The sequence below is a fragment of the Pseudoliparis swirei genome, chromosome 4, assembly GCF_029220125.1.
Source record: "Pseudoliparis swirei isolate HS2019 ecotype Mariana Trench chromosome 4, NWPU_hadal_v1, whole genome shotgun sequence".
NCBI classification, from domain to species: Eukaryota; Metazoa; Chordata; class Actinopteri; order Perciformes; family Liparidae; genus Pseudoliparis; species Pseudoliparis swirei.
Genome location: NC_079391.1, coordinates 7,241,043 through 7,259,707, shown reverse-complemented (window position 1 = coordinate 7,259,707; position 18,665 = coordinate 7,241,043). Strand labels below are relative to the sequence as shown.

General features: G+C 42.1%; 1 protein-coding gene and 1 non-coding gene across 3 annotated transcripts; both read right to left on the bottom strand.

Annotated features, from left to right (window-relative positions):
• Positions 1-1,805: 1,805 nt before the first annotated feature.
• On the bottom strand, positions 1,806-14,072 carry smyd2a (SET and MYND domain containing 2a). 2 transcript variants are annotated; one of them, XM_056413461.1, is made up of 13 exons: positions 12,560-12,633; positions 11,573-11,600; positions 11,110-11,173; positions 10,410-10,520; positions 9,812-9,872; positions 8,523-8,650; positions 7,848-7,915; positions 7,480-7,582; positions 6,431-6,541; positions 4,949-5,069; positions 4,590-4,764; positions 3,967-4,075; positions 1,806-3,822 (listed from the first exon to the last, which is right to left on the bottom strand). In XM_056413461.1, the coding sequence occupies exons 4-13, from the start codon at positions 10,503-10,505 to the stop codon at positions 3,739-3,741; spliced, it is 1,056 nt and encodes a 351-aa protein (XP_056269436.1). In that variant the 5' UTR covers positions 10,506-10,520; positions 11,110-11,173; positions 11,573-11,600; positions 12,560-12,633; the 3' UTR covers positions 1,806-3,738. The 2 variants fall into 2 exon arrangements, with proteins under 2 accessions (XP_056269436.1, XP_056269435.1); XM_056413460.1 differs by lacking the exon at positions 11,573-11,600 and having other exon boundaries at positions 12,560-14,072.
• A 948-nt stretch (positions 14,073-15,020) lies between these two features.
• On the bottom strand, positions 15,021-15,126 carry LOC130193398 (U6 spliceosomal RNA). Its single transcript, XR_008831633.1, has one exon. It is a non-coding gene; the product is annotated as a U6 spliceosomal RNA (small nuclear RNA).
• Between the last annotated feature and the right edge of the window lie 3,539 nt (positions 15,127-18,665).

Here is an 18,665-nt window from a genome sequence, read left to right as displayed (position 1 = left end):
TCCCTTTTACAGTCAATTATGAACCAACAAGTGAATCTTAAGGACACAAGAATGCCGTCACATAAAATGACGTGGCGGGCCACATTTGGCCCGCGGGCCATGAGTTTGACACGTATGTTCTAATCTATGCCATACCTGCCATAAATATCATGATACTGATACAATACCATAAAACAGTACCATAAATACGATCCTGGTATATTTATCTATAATAGTAATAAATAAAATATCTGTATGGTTCACTTTTTACCAACTTTTTCAACACTTAACAAATGGCAGTATTATTAGTATTAGCCTACAAGATATTAATGAAACTACATGGAGCCATCATAGCATTGATTATCACTATGAGACTCTTAGTCTGTATCTGACCAGATGATACAGAGTTCATCAGGATGAGCAGCTGGAGAGTTACAGAAACAGAACTTTACAGACTGAACTTAAACATTTCACTTCTGGCATCTTTTTTAATTTTTATTTTTAAAGCCGAAAATTCCGCCACTTAACGGCACTCGCTGCGTAGTGTGTGCAAACAGCTTGACACGGAGCAGCGCGTGCGCTCTGATCGCTCTTTTAATGAAGTATCGATACTAAAAATATGCTAAATCACATCGCTCTTAACGTACGGGTACTTTGTTAGGATCGCTACACCGTGCAGCGTGACAGCAGCAGATAGCGGGCTAACATTCAAGCTAACCTAAACCACCAAACGCTGAAGACATCTTGACGCTGATTGGCCGAGACGCGACACGTGCCCATCAAAGATGTTCTATTGCGAAAAGCACCACTCCACATTTTCTCCGTGTCCCACTCCAATCTCATAAACGCCGGCCGGCCAATTGACCCCCCCCCTTCCCCCAAAACAAAAACTCTTCGGATCTACACGATTCACGTCAGTCACCTATTTTGGTTTCAAAACGGCGAATTTCGCCGAAAGGTGATGGATTCTCATGCCTGTGTAAGACATCCATGTCGCCTCATTTGTAAAGAGACGGTAACGTCAATGTAGGTCATCACTGAGACGTTAATGTTACCACATTATCGTCGTCCACTTAGCTGAAGTTACCGTTAACGGTAGTGAAGGAACGTAAACGCCAGTTAAACATATAGTTACGTCTCAGTTTAACAACCTGAATATAGCGTTAACTTTACGTTAGCGTCAACTGTTGGACTTCACGTTAACGTTAGCGTTAGCTGCTTTTGAAGATGGTTTTACTTTTTTTAATTTCAAGAAACAAAATCGACCAATTAACGACATTTTTTCCCGTGAAATGACACTTAAAAAGCGTTACGACTCAAATGAATTGCTACAAGCGTTAAGATTAAAGATAGATAAACTTACTTTGCGCGCGATGTATCACACACGAACTGTTATGGTTTTTTCTCGTTGAAAATTCAAACTCCGCTGGTGCAAACCGCAAATCCCTCAGCGCGTCGCTCATTGGCTCGTTTATATGACGTCAGCCATACAACGCACGCGATTGGTTTACCTTGCGGAAGTCTCAGGGCCCCCTAGCGGTGTGACTATGAAGGTACTCATCCGCCACAGATAGGCATCTATTCTTTAAAACGATATAGTCCACCTGTCCTACTCGTTGTTTTCCTGAAGTAGAGGAGTCGTTAGTTTGACAAAAGTTAGGCTGGGAAGACAAGCTCGCGGGCCAAGATACAGTAAACCCGTTTTATACTCTATAGTTGTATTCATAAAGTCGGATAACTCAGACAGTTGTAGTTCAGGACCATTAATAGCATATGGGTCAGAAAGGAGACTTCCTAGTTAAATAAAATAAGTATATTTATCAAAATAAGTGCAATGCTGCCTTTTATTCAGTTCCACTGACATGGTACAGAAAGAATCAAAAAAGTTGAGATTTTAGTTGTGCATTCCAAGAGAATAACATCCATGCCTGATTAAGTAACAGCTCGTTACATGAAATCACATCTGCGTGGCCTTTCATCTGGTTTTATATGTTCAGTATGAGCATTGGTGTTTTAAGTCATCTATGCATGCGTTTTTATAAATATGACCACAGGCAACTCATAACAATGGGCTGTTGATAACCCTCAGTAACTCACATTCATGTTGTGCATAAAACTGCATCCATAGTAAACAAGAGGGAGAAGCTACAGGCATTACAAATATTTATTTGATATGACTGCAGTTGCTCTGGTGGTTTGAAGACTGCAGGCCAACTGTCCATAAAAAACAGTAAAGATTGCTTACAGGTTTACCATTTTGACATCATTTTATCACAAATAATGTACAGAATATGAGTGCAATAACCCTCAATTAAGGCCCAGGTTAATAACTTGTTAAAGACTTTTACACACACACACTGCATGCCTCGTCTTCGATTTCAGTATTATGATTCAGTGAAATCACCAGCAAAGAGAAAACTTCTGTTTCCCGACCCGTGACTGATCCTCATGATTTTGGATTTGGTTCTTTTAATCAATACAGTCAACTCTTCAAGGGTCTCTGACCAACCTTGTTGTCAACAGGCTTTGAAGACAGATTGTATTTGTTTGGGGTATCCATTCCTGGAGAAGATACTACTTACATGAAGAGTTGCCATGTTGGTATAATTTGCTATATATTATAATTTAAACAAAGTAAAACTGTACAGAATGATGGTGGCACTGAAGATAAGAAGATGCATTTCCCTTTTTAAGATGCGGTGCATTCATTTTTTAAAAATTATAAAGTTAAAAGTGGTTCAACCTGCAGGTAAAAGGTAATCCTACTAGGTTGTACTGCATGTTAATATTCTGCCCGCTGCTCTGCTTAAGTGATTTCAGTCCCAGGGAAATGACTATCTGGATTCACAAGAAATCCCAAAAGGTAGAATAATGCATTTTAAGACAGAAAGGCGGCAACAGCTACAGCGTTGAGCCTTTCTCCTGAGAGCATCGGGGCTCTGATCCAGGATCATCGGTCAGGTCATAGCACCAATGTCTTCACTGTGACTCAGTAGTCACCCTGGCCTCAGATCAGCACCATTGTTAAAAGATACACCGAAGAGAGAATTATAGCTGGTTCCCCGTCAAGTTAAACCTGTGACCCCTTTGGTCAACAAGCCTCATATGCACAACATAAACATGCATCTTTAAAACAAGCAAACATACTGCAAGACAAGACAATCAATCGACTGATTAATCATTCAGGAATAGTTCTTTGCACTCTCTTCTCTGTCGCAACAGAGAACCTGATGCATGGTCAATCACATTTTCGTCACAGTTTACAAAAATGAATGTAGCCATGAAACTCGGTTTGATGGTATTAAAACACCTTGGCTTCCCGAGGAAAGAAAAGTGGAGCCTCAGAAAATGGATTTTTGCATAGCTGGTAAATAAAAGCGTTATCTTTTATCCATAAATGTGATTTTTTCTTTTTTAAATAACAGTAAGGCTGTTCAATAGGTTTTATGAGCTTCAGCACACAGAAAGTATTCCAGTCCTTTTTGTTTTTTATTCCCCCCCCCCCTCCCCCAAATCCTAATTTGTCTGTTTTGAACACCAGGTCTGCTATAAGTACAAAACGTGGTCTTCCTCACCCACAATATGTAGCCATGGAAAAAGAAACTGCCTCCAAAAAAAAGGCATGAAAATCCAAAAAAAAGAGTGGGCGATAAAAAAAACCAGAGGGCAGTAAGATGCACGGCATGCAGTTGTGATCAATCCAGGGCTCCTCCTACATCCTCCCTCCGCCATCGTTTTGCTCCAACCGCTGCACCTCGTTTACATCTGCTCCTCAATTTCCCGTTTGACTTCTGCAACATAATTGTGATCCTTCCCATGAGCCACCTCCATGATGGCAACTGCCTGAAGACAGAAACAACATGCATTGTAAAATATCTTTTAGGAGTTCACTTAAACTTTTGACTGCAGGTGCCTTTTACGGCGCACTTATCTCCTGCTACCATTTCTTTAGAGCCGGCAGCTTTTTCTAGATGTCTGTAAACTTACTTTATTTAGAGCTTTGACTCCATGTGTCTTCTTCTCCAGCCCCAGATACAGACGTCCCAGTTTCAGATACATTGACGCCACATTCAGAGAGAAGGCCGGGTAGTGAACACTAGAGAGAGGATGTCATTCATACAACAGGCCAAGCAGTGAATGGGAGTGGACGCAAGATATACATCGATAATTAATGCTACCGTGGGTTTTGTAGTGCGACCAACGTTTAAAAAATGTCCAGATTGAAAGGACAACATTATAAATAAGACGTAGTAAATGTGGCAAAAGTGAGAGTGCATTGAAGGAACACAATACAACATATTGTCGTGTGGATTTGGGACAGAAACCCCTTCATGGTAAAATATGATACTGTATTTTGTAAATTATGAAGCCAATAAAAAATGTTACAAAATATTCTGAGCAGCAAAATACAGTTAAAGCAAATTATTAAAAATCTAAAATAGGAATTAAAATCTTTGTCTGGAAAAACTCATAGGGTGACTTTCTACAGGGCACCTCTGTTGTGGGATGGTCTGACAATAGTTCTACAATTGATTTAGTTTAATTTAAATTCATCTATTGTAAACATTGTAAACCTTGTAATTACTGCCTCCCTGCACGGATCAGTTCACCTGTACGGCTGAATGATCTTCTCTCCGTAGCTCATGGCTCCGTCCCAGTCCTGCATGTAGAGACAGACGCCCATGGCCTGATACATCATGTGCAGCATGTACACGTTGGTGTCTGCGAACACAGCTGCCATCTTCTCCTGGCTGAGCTCGCATATCTCCAGCAGCTCAATCGGGGGTGCAAGAGAGTCAAGGAACAGTGACACACTTTGTGGAGAAAGAAGAGGAGTCCGGGAAGTGAAAGGTTGTCGTTCATGAAGAAAGACAAACCGACAGACCGAGAGGGGCAAATACTAAACGGTGAGAGAAAACCGAAACAAGAGACAGTGGACAATACGCGTATAAACAGAGGAAGAGGATATTCTTGTAGTGTTTGGCTTTCCTGAACTCCTCGATGACAGTCTTGGCGTAATAGATCATAGATCGGATTTCCTCCGGCTCTGGTGAAGAACTCTGCTTTCTGATCTCCATTTTAGCTTTGTCCTGGAAAGAGATGGAAATGAATGACATCAAGAACAGTTGTCCGGTAACAAGACACTGTGAAGCTGTATGGGAGTTATGTAATAACAATATATATGCATTATATATTTAATAATAAGAGTTGTAATACTCTCCAAATGTCATACTACTGTACACACAAACCCTGACCATTATGTAGTATTAGACATATTCTAGAATATGTTTGTTGATACACATCTATTATTATTTAATGTCAAAAGAAGATACTATAGAGAATGGAAAATAATTTCTATTTTTTAAAATTTTTATTTGACTATTAAAGCCTGTTTGGGTGAACAAGACCCAACATACATTACCTCCAGGGGAAGAGAAAACAAAAGGAAGCTGAATACATACAGCAAACTCAGTATTTTAACAGATAAACAAAGTAACCATACAACGCTCTCATATGTTGACGAGTTACCGACTCACAAATGTGTATCTCTGTTATGTTGCAGTTCACATCCAAAAAGGACAGCACTTCCTCATTTGATCCCACTCGCCATTTGTGTGAAACTGTCATAATTAGCATATGAATTTTTGAGTTATGAATTATTGAGTTATGGCCCAAAACATGATTTCACGTATTTGTTTGGTTTGCTGTATATATATTTGTACATTTCCACTGTTGACCATATCTGCACTGCATTTTTGATTTATGGTAAACTGCTTCTTTGCACTACATTTCGTTGCCCCAGTCCCTGTACTCAATGACAATAAAGTTGAATCTGAAAACATGATTTGTGAGGTCAGAGTGAGCTTTGACCACCAATCAGCTCACGCTCGCGTCCAGGTGGACGACCGTGCCACATTTATAGACATGTTCTTTCAGGCGTTCCTGAGACAACCTGCCAACAGAGTCCCTCCGGCCCTGTTGCTGTCGTAGCAGCGTTTCATAATAAAAGCAGAGCCAAGTCATACGCCTTGTGTGTTAACACGTATTGTAATCATCACTCCTCTGTCATGTTCAACCGATTGGGACGTTTGGCAGACAGTAGTGTATAAAGTACATTCCCTTCTCAACCTCATCCAAATCACACAGGTGACACCTTCCACAGCCTTTGGTAAATATAAATCGGATATGATGTACATATATTAGTATGTACTATGGAATGGGACACGGCGACTCCGTTTGCTTGAATGTTTAACATACGATTACTGGTATATACAAAACAAGATATGAAATTGCAGTATTTCCTAAGCAGACCGCACAGACCGATGCAGAGGAGACATTTTTTTCTAAATGCCACAACAACAACAATGCAGAAAAGTGACCCCCAAGCTATAAAATTAAGTGATGTAAAAACAAAAGGCGTCTAGGCATCAGAGAGACGCGCCAACAGTACCTTAGACCTGGAGGTGCACTCAGTACACCGGCATATGAAGAAGTAGGAATCTAACAACCTCTCTTTCCTGTCCTCTGTTGGATAGAGAAGGTCTATGTAGCTGTTGAAGACCTACAAAGAGAGGGGAAGACAACCATGAAATCAATCAGAACAACAGTCATAAGCTTCTGTATTTCTTCATGATTGGATGTGGTCACTGAGAAGCTGTGTGTATGTGTATGTATGTGTGTGTATGTGTGTGTATTTATGTATGTGTGTGTATGTGTTTGTATTTATGTATGTGTGTGTGTATATGTATATATGCGTGTGTGAATATGTATGTGTATGTATATTATATGTTTATGTATATATATATATATACACTACCGTTCAAAAGTTTGGGATCACCCAGACAATTTTGTGTCTTCCATGAAAAATCACACTTTTATTTATCAAATGAATATAAAATATAGTCAAGACATTGACAAGGTTAGAAATAATGATTAATATTTGAAATATTAATTTTGTTCTACAAACTTCAAGCTCAAAGGAAGGCCAGTTGTATAGCTTATATCACCTTTTCAGCTGTGCTAACATAATTGCTGCGGTTTTCTTTAATCAGACATAGTCTTCTAAAGATTATAGCACACAATGTACCATTAGAACACTGGAGTTATGATTGAGTGGAAATGGCTATACCTCGCCTCCTCTTTCATTATAAACCAGACGTTTCCACCTAGAATACCTAGAATAGTCCATTACCACAAATTGTGTATTTCATTTTAATTTATAATTAATTAATATTAAAAAAAAAAAAATTTCTTTGAAAAAAAAAGAAAAAAAAAGTGTTTCAAAAACTTTTGAACTTTTGAACGTAGTGTATATATATATATATATCTGAAAAGTTTTTTTTTAAATGAATTAACAGTTAGGGCACTTATAATATTGCTTCCAGTTCGACCCTTCGATGGTCAGACACTTTCTTCTTTGTTTTTTTTTTTTTTTGTATATTTTGCTGATCAAAATAAACTAAACTAAACTAAACTAAGCTCATTGGTTACGTTACGTACCTCATCTCCGGGGTTGATCTCTTGGACAGCTCTGACCTCGGCTAATGTGCCTTTATAGGTCACTATGACACTAGGACTGCAGCTGTGATTCATCAGGGCGACACTACAATGAAGAAAAAGGAAGGAGGAGAATCACAGAAGGTTAACAAACTAATTTTGAAATTGGGAGAATCGTGATAAAACATAGTTTGTTTGAAAAACGCTGAACAATGAGAGAGGGAAAGGAACCGAGGAGGAGACTAAGGACTTAAGAGTATGCGTGTAAGGAGACAGGCCGAGGAAAGGAGGAGGGACGGCAACAGATGATCAGTTGATTTGCTTTGGGTGAACTGTTGAATGACGATGATGTGTTGACATAGACTACTTACTCAGGAAAAACAGCCGATCCCAGATGGGAGAGCTCTTCGTCCTCTATAGTGAATCCATTACAGTTAACCTGGATACACAAGGGAAATAAAACATGGAGGAAGAGAGAGAGACAGTTAGAAAGAAGGAAAGACACAAACAAACAGGTGGAGAGAGTGACAGCATGGCGAGTAATATGATATTACAGCTGGTGTCACCCTCCACAAACATGTGCTGGAACACCCCCCTCCATTGAGGAGGAGGAGGAAATCCGGTAGTGAAGATTAAATGTAGCTGTTGGCATAGCTTTGAGAAGAAAAGTGAAAGCAGCACTGACGGATCAGATTAAAGAGCTGTAGAGTTCAAACACACCGGTGTGTTTGTGTGTTACACATCCTGCTTTCAGCTCAACATGTGCGAAAGACGTGTATGAAGGATGGGAGGGGAAGAAGATTAAAATGAAGATATATAAAACCCAAGCATGCGTTTACTTGTTTGTAGAGTACCCATGAGCACAAGGTATTTGCACACTGTGCACGTGTCGCTTGTACGTGGGAACAGAGAATAATGTGTAATTATCCAATCACACAACAGGAAGAGAACACGCCCAGCCCAAGATCCTAGATCCTCCTTGGAACAGAAATGTGGATTTTCAGTGAGTTTCTAGGTGTGAAAGACGAAGTGTGATCCAGTTGTACCTGAGCAAACAGCTCCGTGAGAGCCTGCTCGTCAGGAAGGTCACTGATGTGTTTGGAGTAGTAGTGGTGCAGCGCTGCGATGTCCGCCTGGTTCAACTCGTCCTTCTCAATGTCCATCTTGTCTAAATCTGGAACAAGGCAATCGAAGACGGACAATAAAAGAATAAGAGACAATAAATACAGACATGGTTGAATAGAAAGAATAAAGACCAACAAGAGAGTTTGGTTGGTCGCGCTGAACATTGGAGCTTTATTGAGCCACTAGCTGGACTGAAGACTTTGAGTTTGTGTTGGAGGAAGTACTTCCATTTTAGAGGAGGATTACGAAAGTGAAAATGAGAACAAGCCAAAAATAAAACCCACGGGCACAGGTATCCAATAAAGACGAGCAACATCACGTTGACAATTCATGCAGCATAATATATATCAGTATAGTTGTGATTGTTGATGCCTCATAGAAGAACTGAACCATTCAGTGTTAGCAGCAGGTGTAGAATATACTACTGCTATTAGCCATGTGTCATTGTCTGTCACACACACACACACACACACACACACTGTCACACACACACACACACACACACACGAGAGAGACAGGTGTGACGGTTCATTCTGTGACAATCCTCTGATGACACATCGGAGGCTGCAACTATAGCTCAGGCTCAATGATAATCCCAAATGGAGCAGAGAATAGAGTTAGTCTTTACTTTCATGGAGCTGACTTGTTAGTGTGTGTTTTGAGAGAGCACTACATTTAAAATTGGACAGCGTTTAGTTTCCTTGTTGCCGAAACTGGGCTGAATAAGTATTTGGAGTAAATGTGTTAACTTGTCAGAGCTTCTCAGTACAACCACCGTTTCCCAGAGAGAGGAGGGCTGCGTGCCTGGCCCAAGGGCACAGTGGTAGCATTCTTTTAAATTATATATATATATATATATATATAAAATTATTTTTTATTATACAAGACAGTACTTTAAGGATAAAATACTAAGGGAAAGGAGAAATAAAAGGGCCAAGAACGTGGCAGCAGTTTTTAAAGGCAGGTAGAGAACATGAAATTACAGAACCCAGAATCTTGGGATTTAAATCCCAGAGCTCGGCAGACTTTGAGTGAATACAAAAGAGACAGAATCAGGACTGCAGGCTACAGTGGAGGATATTAATAGACACACTGCTTAAACGGCAGAGACACACACACAAAATGACACACTGTGTAACAAAAAATGCACACAGATGTAACTAAACATACACGCTCATGTATTTACACACACACACACACGTCTACTTACGGGATTCAAACTCTGTGAGCAGTAGCAGCTTTTCTGAGGGTGTGCGCTCTGTTGTGACTCTCTGCAACACAAAATTCATTTTAGTCAAAAAGTCATGAAAATTCAAAGAAATAACTTACGTTTCCTTTCTCAACATTTATTTTACGATAGCAAATGGTTTTGTGAAAGACTTTCAAGCCAGGTAAGAAGTCATTAAAACACTAGAACAGCTGCGGAGCACAAAGGGGGCCGACGGCAGCACCGACTTCACGAGCTACATGTTCACTTTGCAAAAGTAGCGCTTGCTTTGATGTAGTTGTTTGGTTAGCTGTGGCCAAAGCTAATATTACCTTTCTGGACAGTTATTAATGACTAGCAAAAGCATGACAGCTATGATTGTCATATGACACTCCGCATGCAAATATATAAAAATTAAACTGAGATGAGATTCGTCTTTGCAGCTTACGGCTGGTCGATTGCATAAAATATGGTTTCGCTCATAAAATGACCTCATCAAGCCAGACGCTTGACTCCATCTACTTCAAAATGTTGTTTAAATGTATTAAACTTTGTGTCAACCTTTCGGTCACATTCTCACACGGCATGTTGACACATTTACCTGTTTCAAGAGGATTCGCGCCACCAGTCTGACGGTCTCTGATGGACACCAGTTTTCCCCGTAGGCACACATCGCCACACACTCCAGCTTATGCATGGACCAATCGCTTCTCTGTATACACACGGGAATGTGAGAAGAAAAGATAGCATGAATACAATAGATTGATAAATTATGTAATCATTGCAAAGCATTCATCAATTATTGACACACGTATCCCATCATATCCCTCTTTCCTCACACAAGAAGAACCTCAGTTTTACTGCAGTGCACCGAGTGAGTTTTGTGGCATGAAACCCAAAACTATATAGAGGCAGGACAGACATATTGTCATAGCAACAGCAGCATGACCGTGTGGTCCCCTCCGTCTCTAGCTGGCTGCCTCCTGCATGTTGCTCTGCCGGAGCGGTTCTCAATTTGAGGTCCGAGGTCCCAAAGATGGGCCACAAGAACAATATAATGTATTATGTTTATTTATTCTGTTGTACCGGTGAAGCCAAAATATTCATCTTTTTTGTCACTAGACGTACGGAAGCAAACAAAAATACTCAGTGTGACATCCAAAAATAAGTCATACAAGTCGAAAGATACTCATAGGTTTGTGTCCTTCAATTTGAAAATAGCAGGAATAAAATCAAATGGCACACAGACTAGAAGGCAAAGAACAACACGCCCTCCATGAAAGTGCAGAAAAGACTCTTACCTGACAGTCAACATTGCAGTAGTAGGCCTGCTTACATTTGCCACACTTAAAAAGGTCTTCTCTCCTATAATGAAGACACAAAAACGTTCCTCCATTAAAGCCGAGATCAGCGCACCGGTGGTAGTGGAACATTTTGTCATTAGGATTAAATAGTATTTATATGCATGAAATAACAAGCTGTACATCTTTAGCTGATGTTTTCCACTTGATTTACGTGGAACTAAATGTAACTTTGTGAACTGACATGACTCTTGTCCCACTTCTATTTAGATACAAGGTCTATTTATTATATTAAATAGTATATTATTTAATTATTAAACTGACGATCAATGAGAGACAAAACATAAGCTCAAACACCAACAGAAATTTTTTAGTTTACAAAACTTAAATTGAATCCAACCACTCCATGTGCACGAGAAGAAAACTTTTCAATTACTTCCTCGCTTAATTCAATAATAAATACCTGTCAAAAGAAGTCTGATGAAAGAACTCTATGACAAAAAGAGAAAGCGTGTTTCTGACTGTACTGGAGCAAATGTACACACACTCAATACACACCCAATACTCACATGCAGCCCTGGCCTTCTCATCTCGTGGCTCGACACATGGACAACTATAAATAGCATCCTAACCTTTTACTGCTCTAAAAACCTTAACTGCAGCTCGAGTAGGAGGCGTGTGTGTATGAAAGTGTTCCTTTGAATGAGCACAATACCCGTGATCAGAGGTGTTGTTAATGTAATCAAGTACATTTACTCAAGTATTTAAGTACTCAAGAATGTCATTCTATGCATACTTCTACTTCACGACAATTCGAAAAGGGGACATGTACTTTTTTACTCCCTTACATATATTTAGATTGTAAACTTACTCGTACAATTGTAATAAATCGTTCCTTTGCAGATTCTGATTCTTCATAGAAAATATAACTCAACAAATTATGATACACAGTGTACAGAGTAAACACAATCAGATCCACCTTTATCAACTATATTCTTTATCCTTTAACTTGAGTGTCATTGTAAATGCAATACGTGGTACTACTTGAACCAAAGTAAAGATCTGTATACGTCTGACTGTGATTACGAGGAGCTTCTTTAAGACAAGCATATAAATAGACTCATAAGACACTAGGAACGCGTGTTTCTTTGACACCACCAGGCCAGGCTGTTGCACTTGAACGCAACACCGTAGCGCTGCAGCGTTCACGTGCAGCGTCAGTGAGGTGAGTCGCCTCACCGCCCTGACCCAGTTCCTGCACCCGCTCGGTAGACGTCCAGAGGTTCACCAGCTAGCCGAGCTCGAGGAGGAAGGTGAGCCGGCGTCCAGCGGGTTTCCCTTTCGTTCCGCTTTGAGCCCGGCTGCAAATAAAACCACTCCAGCCTGGAGACGGGCTAACTGTCACGTCGGTGTGTTTTTTGTTTCTGTGTCAGAGAAGGTGAACCGTTACCTGCTGAAGCAGTTCTCGCAGTGCGCTCCCCTCTCGTTCACCGTCAACACGTACGAGTAGGCAGGGCAGGCGAACACCAGCTCCCCCACCGCGAAGTGCCTCACCGCCCGCAGACCTCTGCCGCTGCCCGGGCTCAGGAACCTCTCCGTCCCCTCCATTCCCTCGTTTTTCATGGTTCACGGTTTCTGTGGACGAAGTCTTCGCTCGGATACTACCGAGCACCACCTGAGTCGTCCGCCGGGGAGCTCCAAGCTTCTGTCCCGAGCCCCGTCTTCTTCGCCGGTCCGCTGTCCGGTGGAGCTCTCATCGCCCCCTGCTGGCGGGGAGACGACACGAACGAGCAACGAGTGTGCGAGTCTGTGTAAAGTGCACAGAGGGAAAGGAGGCCTACTGATAGAAGTATTTGTATCACACTGTGAAAATACTCCACTACGTAAAATTTCTGCAATAAAACCCCTACTTAAGTACACATATTAAATGTACTTAGGGTATGAGATGTCGTCATTGTGCAGTAAAATGGTCCCTCTCCACAAGTATATATGTTTTTTTCTGTGTTAGTATTACTTGTGCATTGATGTGTATGTTGCATGTTACTGCTGTAGAAGACTTTACGAATTTTAACGACTACTACAGCAATGTGTCATATTTTAAAGCTCATTGTTTGTAGCGTCAGTGTCGTGTAAGAACCAAGTATCTCTAAAAACACACTGCGTTCTGTCCGACAGCCTAATAAAGGTTTAGAATGTGTGAATAACACCACATGTATTTGAGTCAGGCACTTTTTGGAGAGCAGTGCAGAGAAACCTTTATATTGGCGTATTGGAGGCCCCATCAGTGGAATTTCCAATACACTGCTTCACATCCATGGTCTCCAGCACGTCATTCAAAAGGTTACCATGGTCAATGGTGTCGTCATCAAGTGTGTATGCTGCCTCTGTAGCTCAAACCTCTTTGGCCGATGAGCTTCATCACATCTTTAATGCGCTCCAACACTCGTCGCCTCCTGCGGACTTGCCCTCTGTGAAGCGACATCTGAGCACCCATGAAAAGGTCCTGCATCGTGCTTCTCGAGGATCTGAGGAAATATGCCTCAGCGCAACCTCTGCGTAGGTGGCTCTTCTCATGCTCTTCTACTCTCTGGTGTTCATGTGTGAGGTTGGACATGCCAGTGATGAAATCACTGCTTTTTTGGGGGATTAGGAAAAGACAAAGGGAACAGAGGAGGGCTTCTTTGTTTTGCTATTGTCTGTTTGTGCCTTCTTTGCACTACAGCCTTGTCTGCCTTCTGCTGGGGGTGAACACAGAAGAGGTTTAATGTGTCCGACTTCGGTCTTGTGAAATAATCACAATCTTGGCCTTCACTTTCTGTCATCTTCAGCCTACATGAGTGGGAAATAGGGATTATTATGAATGTTAAACCACTGACACAACACTATCAGCACACTATGGTAGTATTTAGTATTAGTACCCCAGGTGGGAAAAAAGTACACTTGAGTATATTCAACTTAAGTGTACTATTAACCAGGAAGTGCACCATCGTACTTGCTTTGTCCCGGCCCAATCGATTAAGCCGGAGCCTGGTATGACTGTGTATATATATGTATGCATGTACATTTATATTTATATGTACATACAGAATTGTATATATTCATATATATATATATATATATACATATAACAATACATACATATATAAATATATATACATATATACATATATATACTTATCTGTGTGTGTGTGTGTCCCCCCTCCCCTTCTGTGGGATTCACAAATCCCCCCACTCCCTTCTGTGTTTCACATTTTAAGGGTAAACTGTTTGGGAGGACTCTCAAAAACATTTGGGTCTACACACGAGTCGTTACATTAACGGCAGGCAGAGTATCAACAGGACGAAGGGCTGGTAGGTTCTCGGGGAGTCGGACTAGCGGGTTAACCAGGGACAGGCAAGGTGTGGGAGAGAGGAGACTATAGGATTTTTGATGGGTGAAAAGACAGACAGTGTGTGTGAACAGGTGACAGGAAATCCGTCTAGAAACAAGTGCTGGAGAGTCTGGCATAGAAAAGGAAGAACAATCTGGCAAGGTGTGTGTGTTTCTTTCAGTCAGTGCCGTCCGGGTGGTGTGTTCCTGTTCCTCCAACCTCAACAGGTGCCTGCACCACCATGACACATCAGGGAAACAGACGAGGTTTGGTGGAGGAAACAGAAAGTTTGAACATTTGACCACGGAACATAAAACGTGAGGACGATGCTCTCCAGCATAGTGATGCATTTATAAACATATATACAGTCTGCTTGCTGTGGACAGGAGAAGCAGAGAGCTCCAGCGGACTGTCCTCCTGACGTCACAGGCAGTCTGCTCTGCTGCAGTACCGGCAGCGGCCACGGCGGCGCTGTTTCACCCAAATATGAAGAAATCAACAACAAAATATATCAAATCATAAATAAATGATAATTTAACAATAAATAAGGAACGCTTCACGAATTTGCGTGTCATCCTTGCGCAGGGGCCATGCTAATCTTCTCTGTATCGTTCCAATTTTAGTATGTGTGCTATCGAAATAACACAACTATACTATGTTCCTGAGGGGTATATGAGGCCTTCTACCCGCAGAGGGCTTCTATCAGGGTGCTGGAGCCGGGACCACGTGAGGGAACCGACAACCGGGTTTAAACGCCCCTCTCTCTGGGCAGGAAACACAGGTCTGGGAGCTGCCCTGAACTGCACTCGGGTCCAGAACCTGGTCTTACGCGGTCTGACACACTTCAGGTTCTGCCCGCCCTGCTGAGGAATGCAAGAGGCTGCTGGGAAATCTTCTGGAGAGGCAGTCTACGTCACTGGGTCAGGATTGGTGAGCGGCCGACGAGAGGACAGAAGGATTTCTCACAGTTCCGCCCACATTCCTGAGACGGGAGGAGGAGGAGGAGGGGGAGGGGGAGAGAGAGAGAGAGAGAGGTTGAGGATCCACAACGACAGAAATGTGTTTTAAACAACCAGGACTGTTTCTATTCTCTCTTCACATAATGTGGGTTCTTCCTGCTTTACTACTTCCTGTTTTTATTTGGTGCAGTTTCACAAACCCACCAGCAGGCGGCGCACTATGACCGTTGTGTGGAGAGAGAGGCGCTGCTGAAAAAACAAAATGAAAATGTGTAAATTATGTTGCTCTTTAGTATTTGTCATTAATAAATGTTATAAATGCTTAAAACGGTGTAAAAATAAAGTAAATAAACGTATTGTAACGTTCATTGGGTTTCTCTTCATAAACAATTGTAAATTAACATGAAGAACACTTTTTAGATTTTATGAAACAATAATAATATTATTATTTACAAAGGAAACCCCACAGGCTGGAGGAGTTACGGGAGTTTGAATTATTCACTTTCCACGATTACATTAAGAAATCTAACAATTTTATATTTGTTTTGATTTTTCATTCAAAGTTCTCTGCACAACAAACATGAATTGGCATTTTATTAAATCAGGAGTTCATATGAACACATTGGGAACACAAGCAGCAGTGTGTCAATAAAAAAACTACAACTTCTGACTCTTCTACTACTACGAGTGTACTCATCCAACACTCCCCCCTCCCCCCCCTTCTCTGTGAGCCACTGCTTTTATAAATTGTTTAAAATGTATTTATTGAAAGACAAAACAAAGACACATCACCAAGAGGACGACAAGACAGGGAGAAATAAAGCTACATTTTAAATAAAAATTCTCGACGCGTCTGACGCAGCAGTCTCGACGCGCGTCGAAAAAAAGTGTGTTCAGACCAGACGCGTCGCGACCGCAGAGTACTTCCACTTTTTAGTGGACCGAGCTGCACTCCCACTGCGTTCAGATGTCCACAGCGTTTGGGAAGTTAGGTTAGCTTGAATGTTAGTCCGCTACATCTGCTGCTGTCACGCTGCACGCTGTAGCGATACTAACAAAGTACCCGTACGTTAAACACGATGTGATTTAGCATATTTTTAGGATTGATACTTCATTAAAAGAGCGATCAGAGCGCACGCAATGCTCCGCTCCGTTAAACGCTGTCTGCACGCGCAGCGCTCAGCCGTAATGCGCGCACACAGGTGAGCACACTCTCACCTCACACTAGCACTTTTTGTCGTGTGAAATAGAGCCAAACTTTAGAACGCCTCTGCCTAGTTGCCATGTTTGCTGCAGTCTGAAGAAGAAACTAAAAAAGTTTGCGCATGCGCAACGCCACAGAGGACCGTTAGCAGAACCGTTAAAGAATTTGGCTGACGATCCCAAACAATCGGTTCACTGGGAACCGGTTCTAAAACAGAACCGGTTCTCGATTCCCATCCCTAGTCACGAAGTTGTGACAGATGCCATGTATGAATAATAAACATAAATGCTGGTGAGTTTATAAAACACGTTATATAGTATGTAGATACATATGGGTATAAACAAACAATATGGATGACGTTATTTGGAGTATTGTTGGAGACAAAGCTAACATATATTTAATGAAACTGACACTCACCAGAGATCCAAGCACCGATCCGAGCCAACAGGTCATCAAACTGGCTCCTGGTTAGCCTGAAGAGGCGCTGGAAGCGGCAGTCATCCAGACGCAGTTCCTGGAGAAGACGGTGAAATTCACCGAGCTGTGTGCAGCAACGGAGGATGTCATGAACCCAAATACGAGGGCGTCTGATATTCCGACGCTTGTGGGACAACAAGTATAAAGCGGAAATAGTGGTTATTACTTTCATGGCGAAAATAACAACAAACTTACGGAGACAAGCCACAGAGATAAGCCCCGCCACTCGCTAAAAATCTAAACACTTTTGGTGTGAACGCAGCATAAGAGACATTTAGATTTTAAAAGATGTGGCTGGCAAATGCAATTACACTGACTTACCCTATATTCCCAAATGAGATGCCCATCACCTTCTTCAAGTGACATGTCAAGAGGATGGCAGGCCTTTTAGGGTGGACAGCACTGTTTGCCTGTGTAAAAAGATTAGAGTGGTTTAAATATCTCTCAACATCAATAATTACCAAAAAATGGCTAGAAATGTAAAATATTTCCAACTTAGTGGAGCAAGACAGAAGGTTGGAGAAGCGCTGCTCTAGAGCATACGTGTCAAACTCATGGCCCGCGGGCCAAATGTGGCCCGCCACGTCATTTTATGTGGCCCGCGACGGCATGAAATAAATATGATGCCTTTTCTTAAAAAAGGGAGGAAAAAAATATTGTGCTTTTATTTTGAAGGCAATTTTTTTTGCAGCGGACTGCGGTCTGTTCACGCTCGAGAGGCGAAGCCTTGCGTTGCTTTACTAAATATACTCTCGTGAGTTCAGTCGCCGGACTATTTGTCACGTTTTCTTCACTCGCGCTCGAAGCGCCGGAGAGGGGGCGTGGCTTATCGTGGCATAACAGTTCGTTACCACGGTCCACCACGGAAGAAATACACACTCTTTGTTCTGTTGAGGAAGTCCCACACACGTCGGACCATCAAGCCCTCGAGTCTGGGTTCATAATGTAAATATTACATATTATATTATCCGTAGCCACACGCAGCTTCTCCAGGAGCTGCGTCTGGATGACGGCCGCTTCCAGACGATCGATATCCTCCGTAGGTTCTGATTCAACGGGATGACGTCAGTGACGTCACACGGAACATTTCAACAGTCTCACCTACTTTTACCGCCCGAGTTTAAAAAATCAGCCCGAATGAGGCGCATTTTTCGCGTCCTGTCGTTCACGCGCCCGGCGGACATCCAGACGCGCGTGCGTGCGTGACCACATTGACTTTGTATTAACAAACATCCCCAGTTCCCCGATTATGAATTCCTCCATCAGGTCATGTCAGTGGTCACCAGGCGCGTCTCTAGGATTTGGGTACATCCGGGGCTTAGCCAGTGCGAGCGTTGTCGACGGGGGGGCGGGGTGGGGTGGGGGGGGGGTGCTAGTGAGTTTTTCTAGTGAGCGTGTGCTCATCTGTGTGCGCGGATGTGTCGGCGCGTATCACGGCAGAGCGATGCGCGTTATGGGAGCGGCGGCGCTGGGCTAAGCCCAGAAGAGTGAAGCAGCGAAATTTGTAGACATAGAAATTTGTAGACATAAAAATTGTAGACATAG

Coding starts and splice junctions, on each gene's coding strand:
- smyd2a (XM_056413460.1), bottom strand. CDS start 12,732: ATGAAAAACGAGGGAATGGAGGGGACGGAGAGGTTCCTGAGCCCGGGC. Junction 11,174..12,559: donor TGCGAGAACTGCTTCAGCAG/GTAACGGTTCAC, acceptor TCTTCATTATAG/GAGAGAAGACCTTTTTAAGT. Junction 6,542..7,479: donor AGATCAACCCCGGAGATGAG/GTACGTAACGTA, acceptor CTCTCTTTGTAG/GTCTTCAACAGCTACATAGA.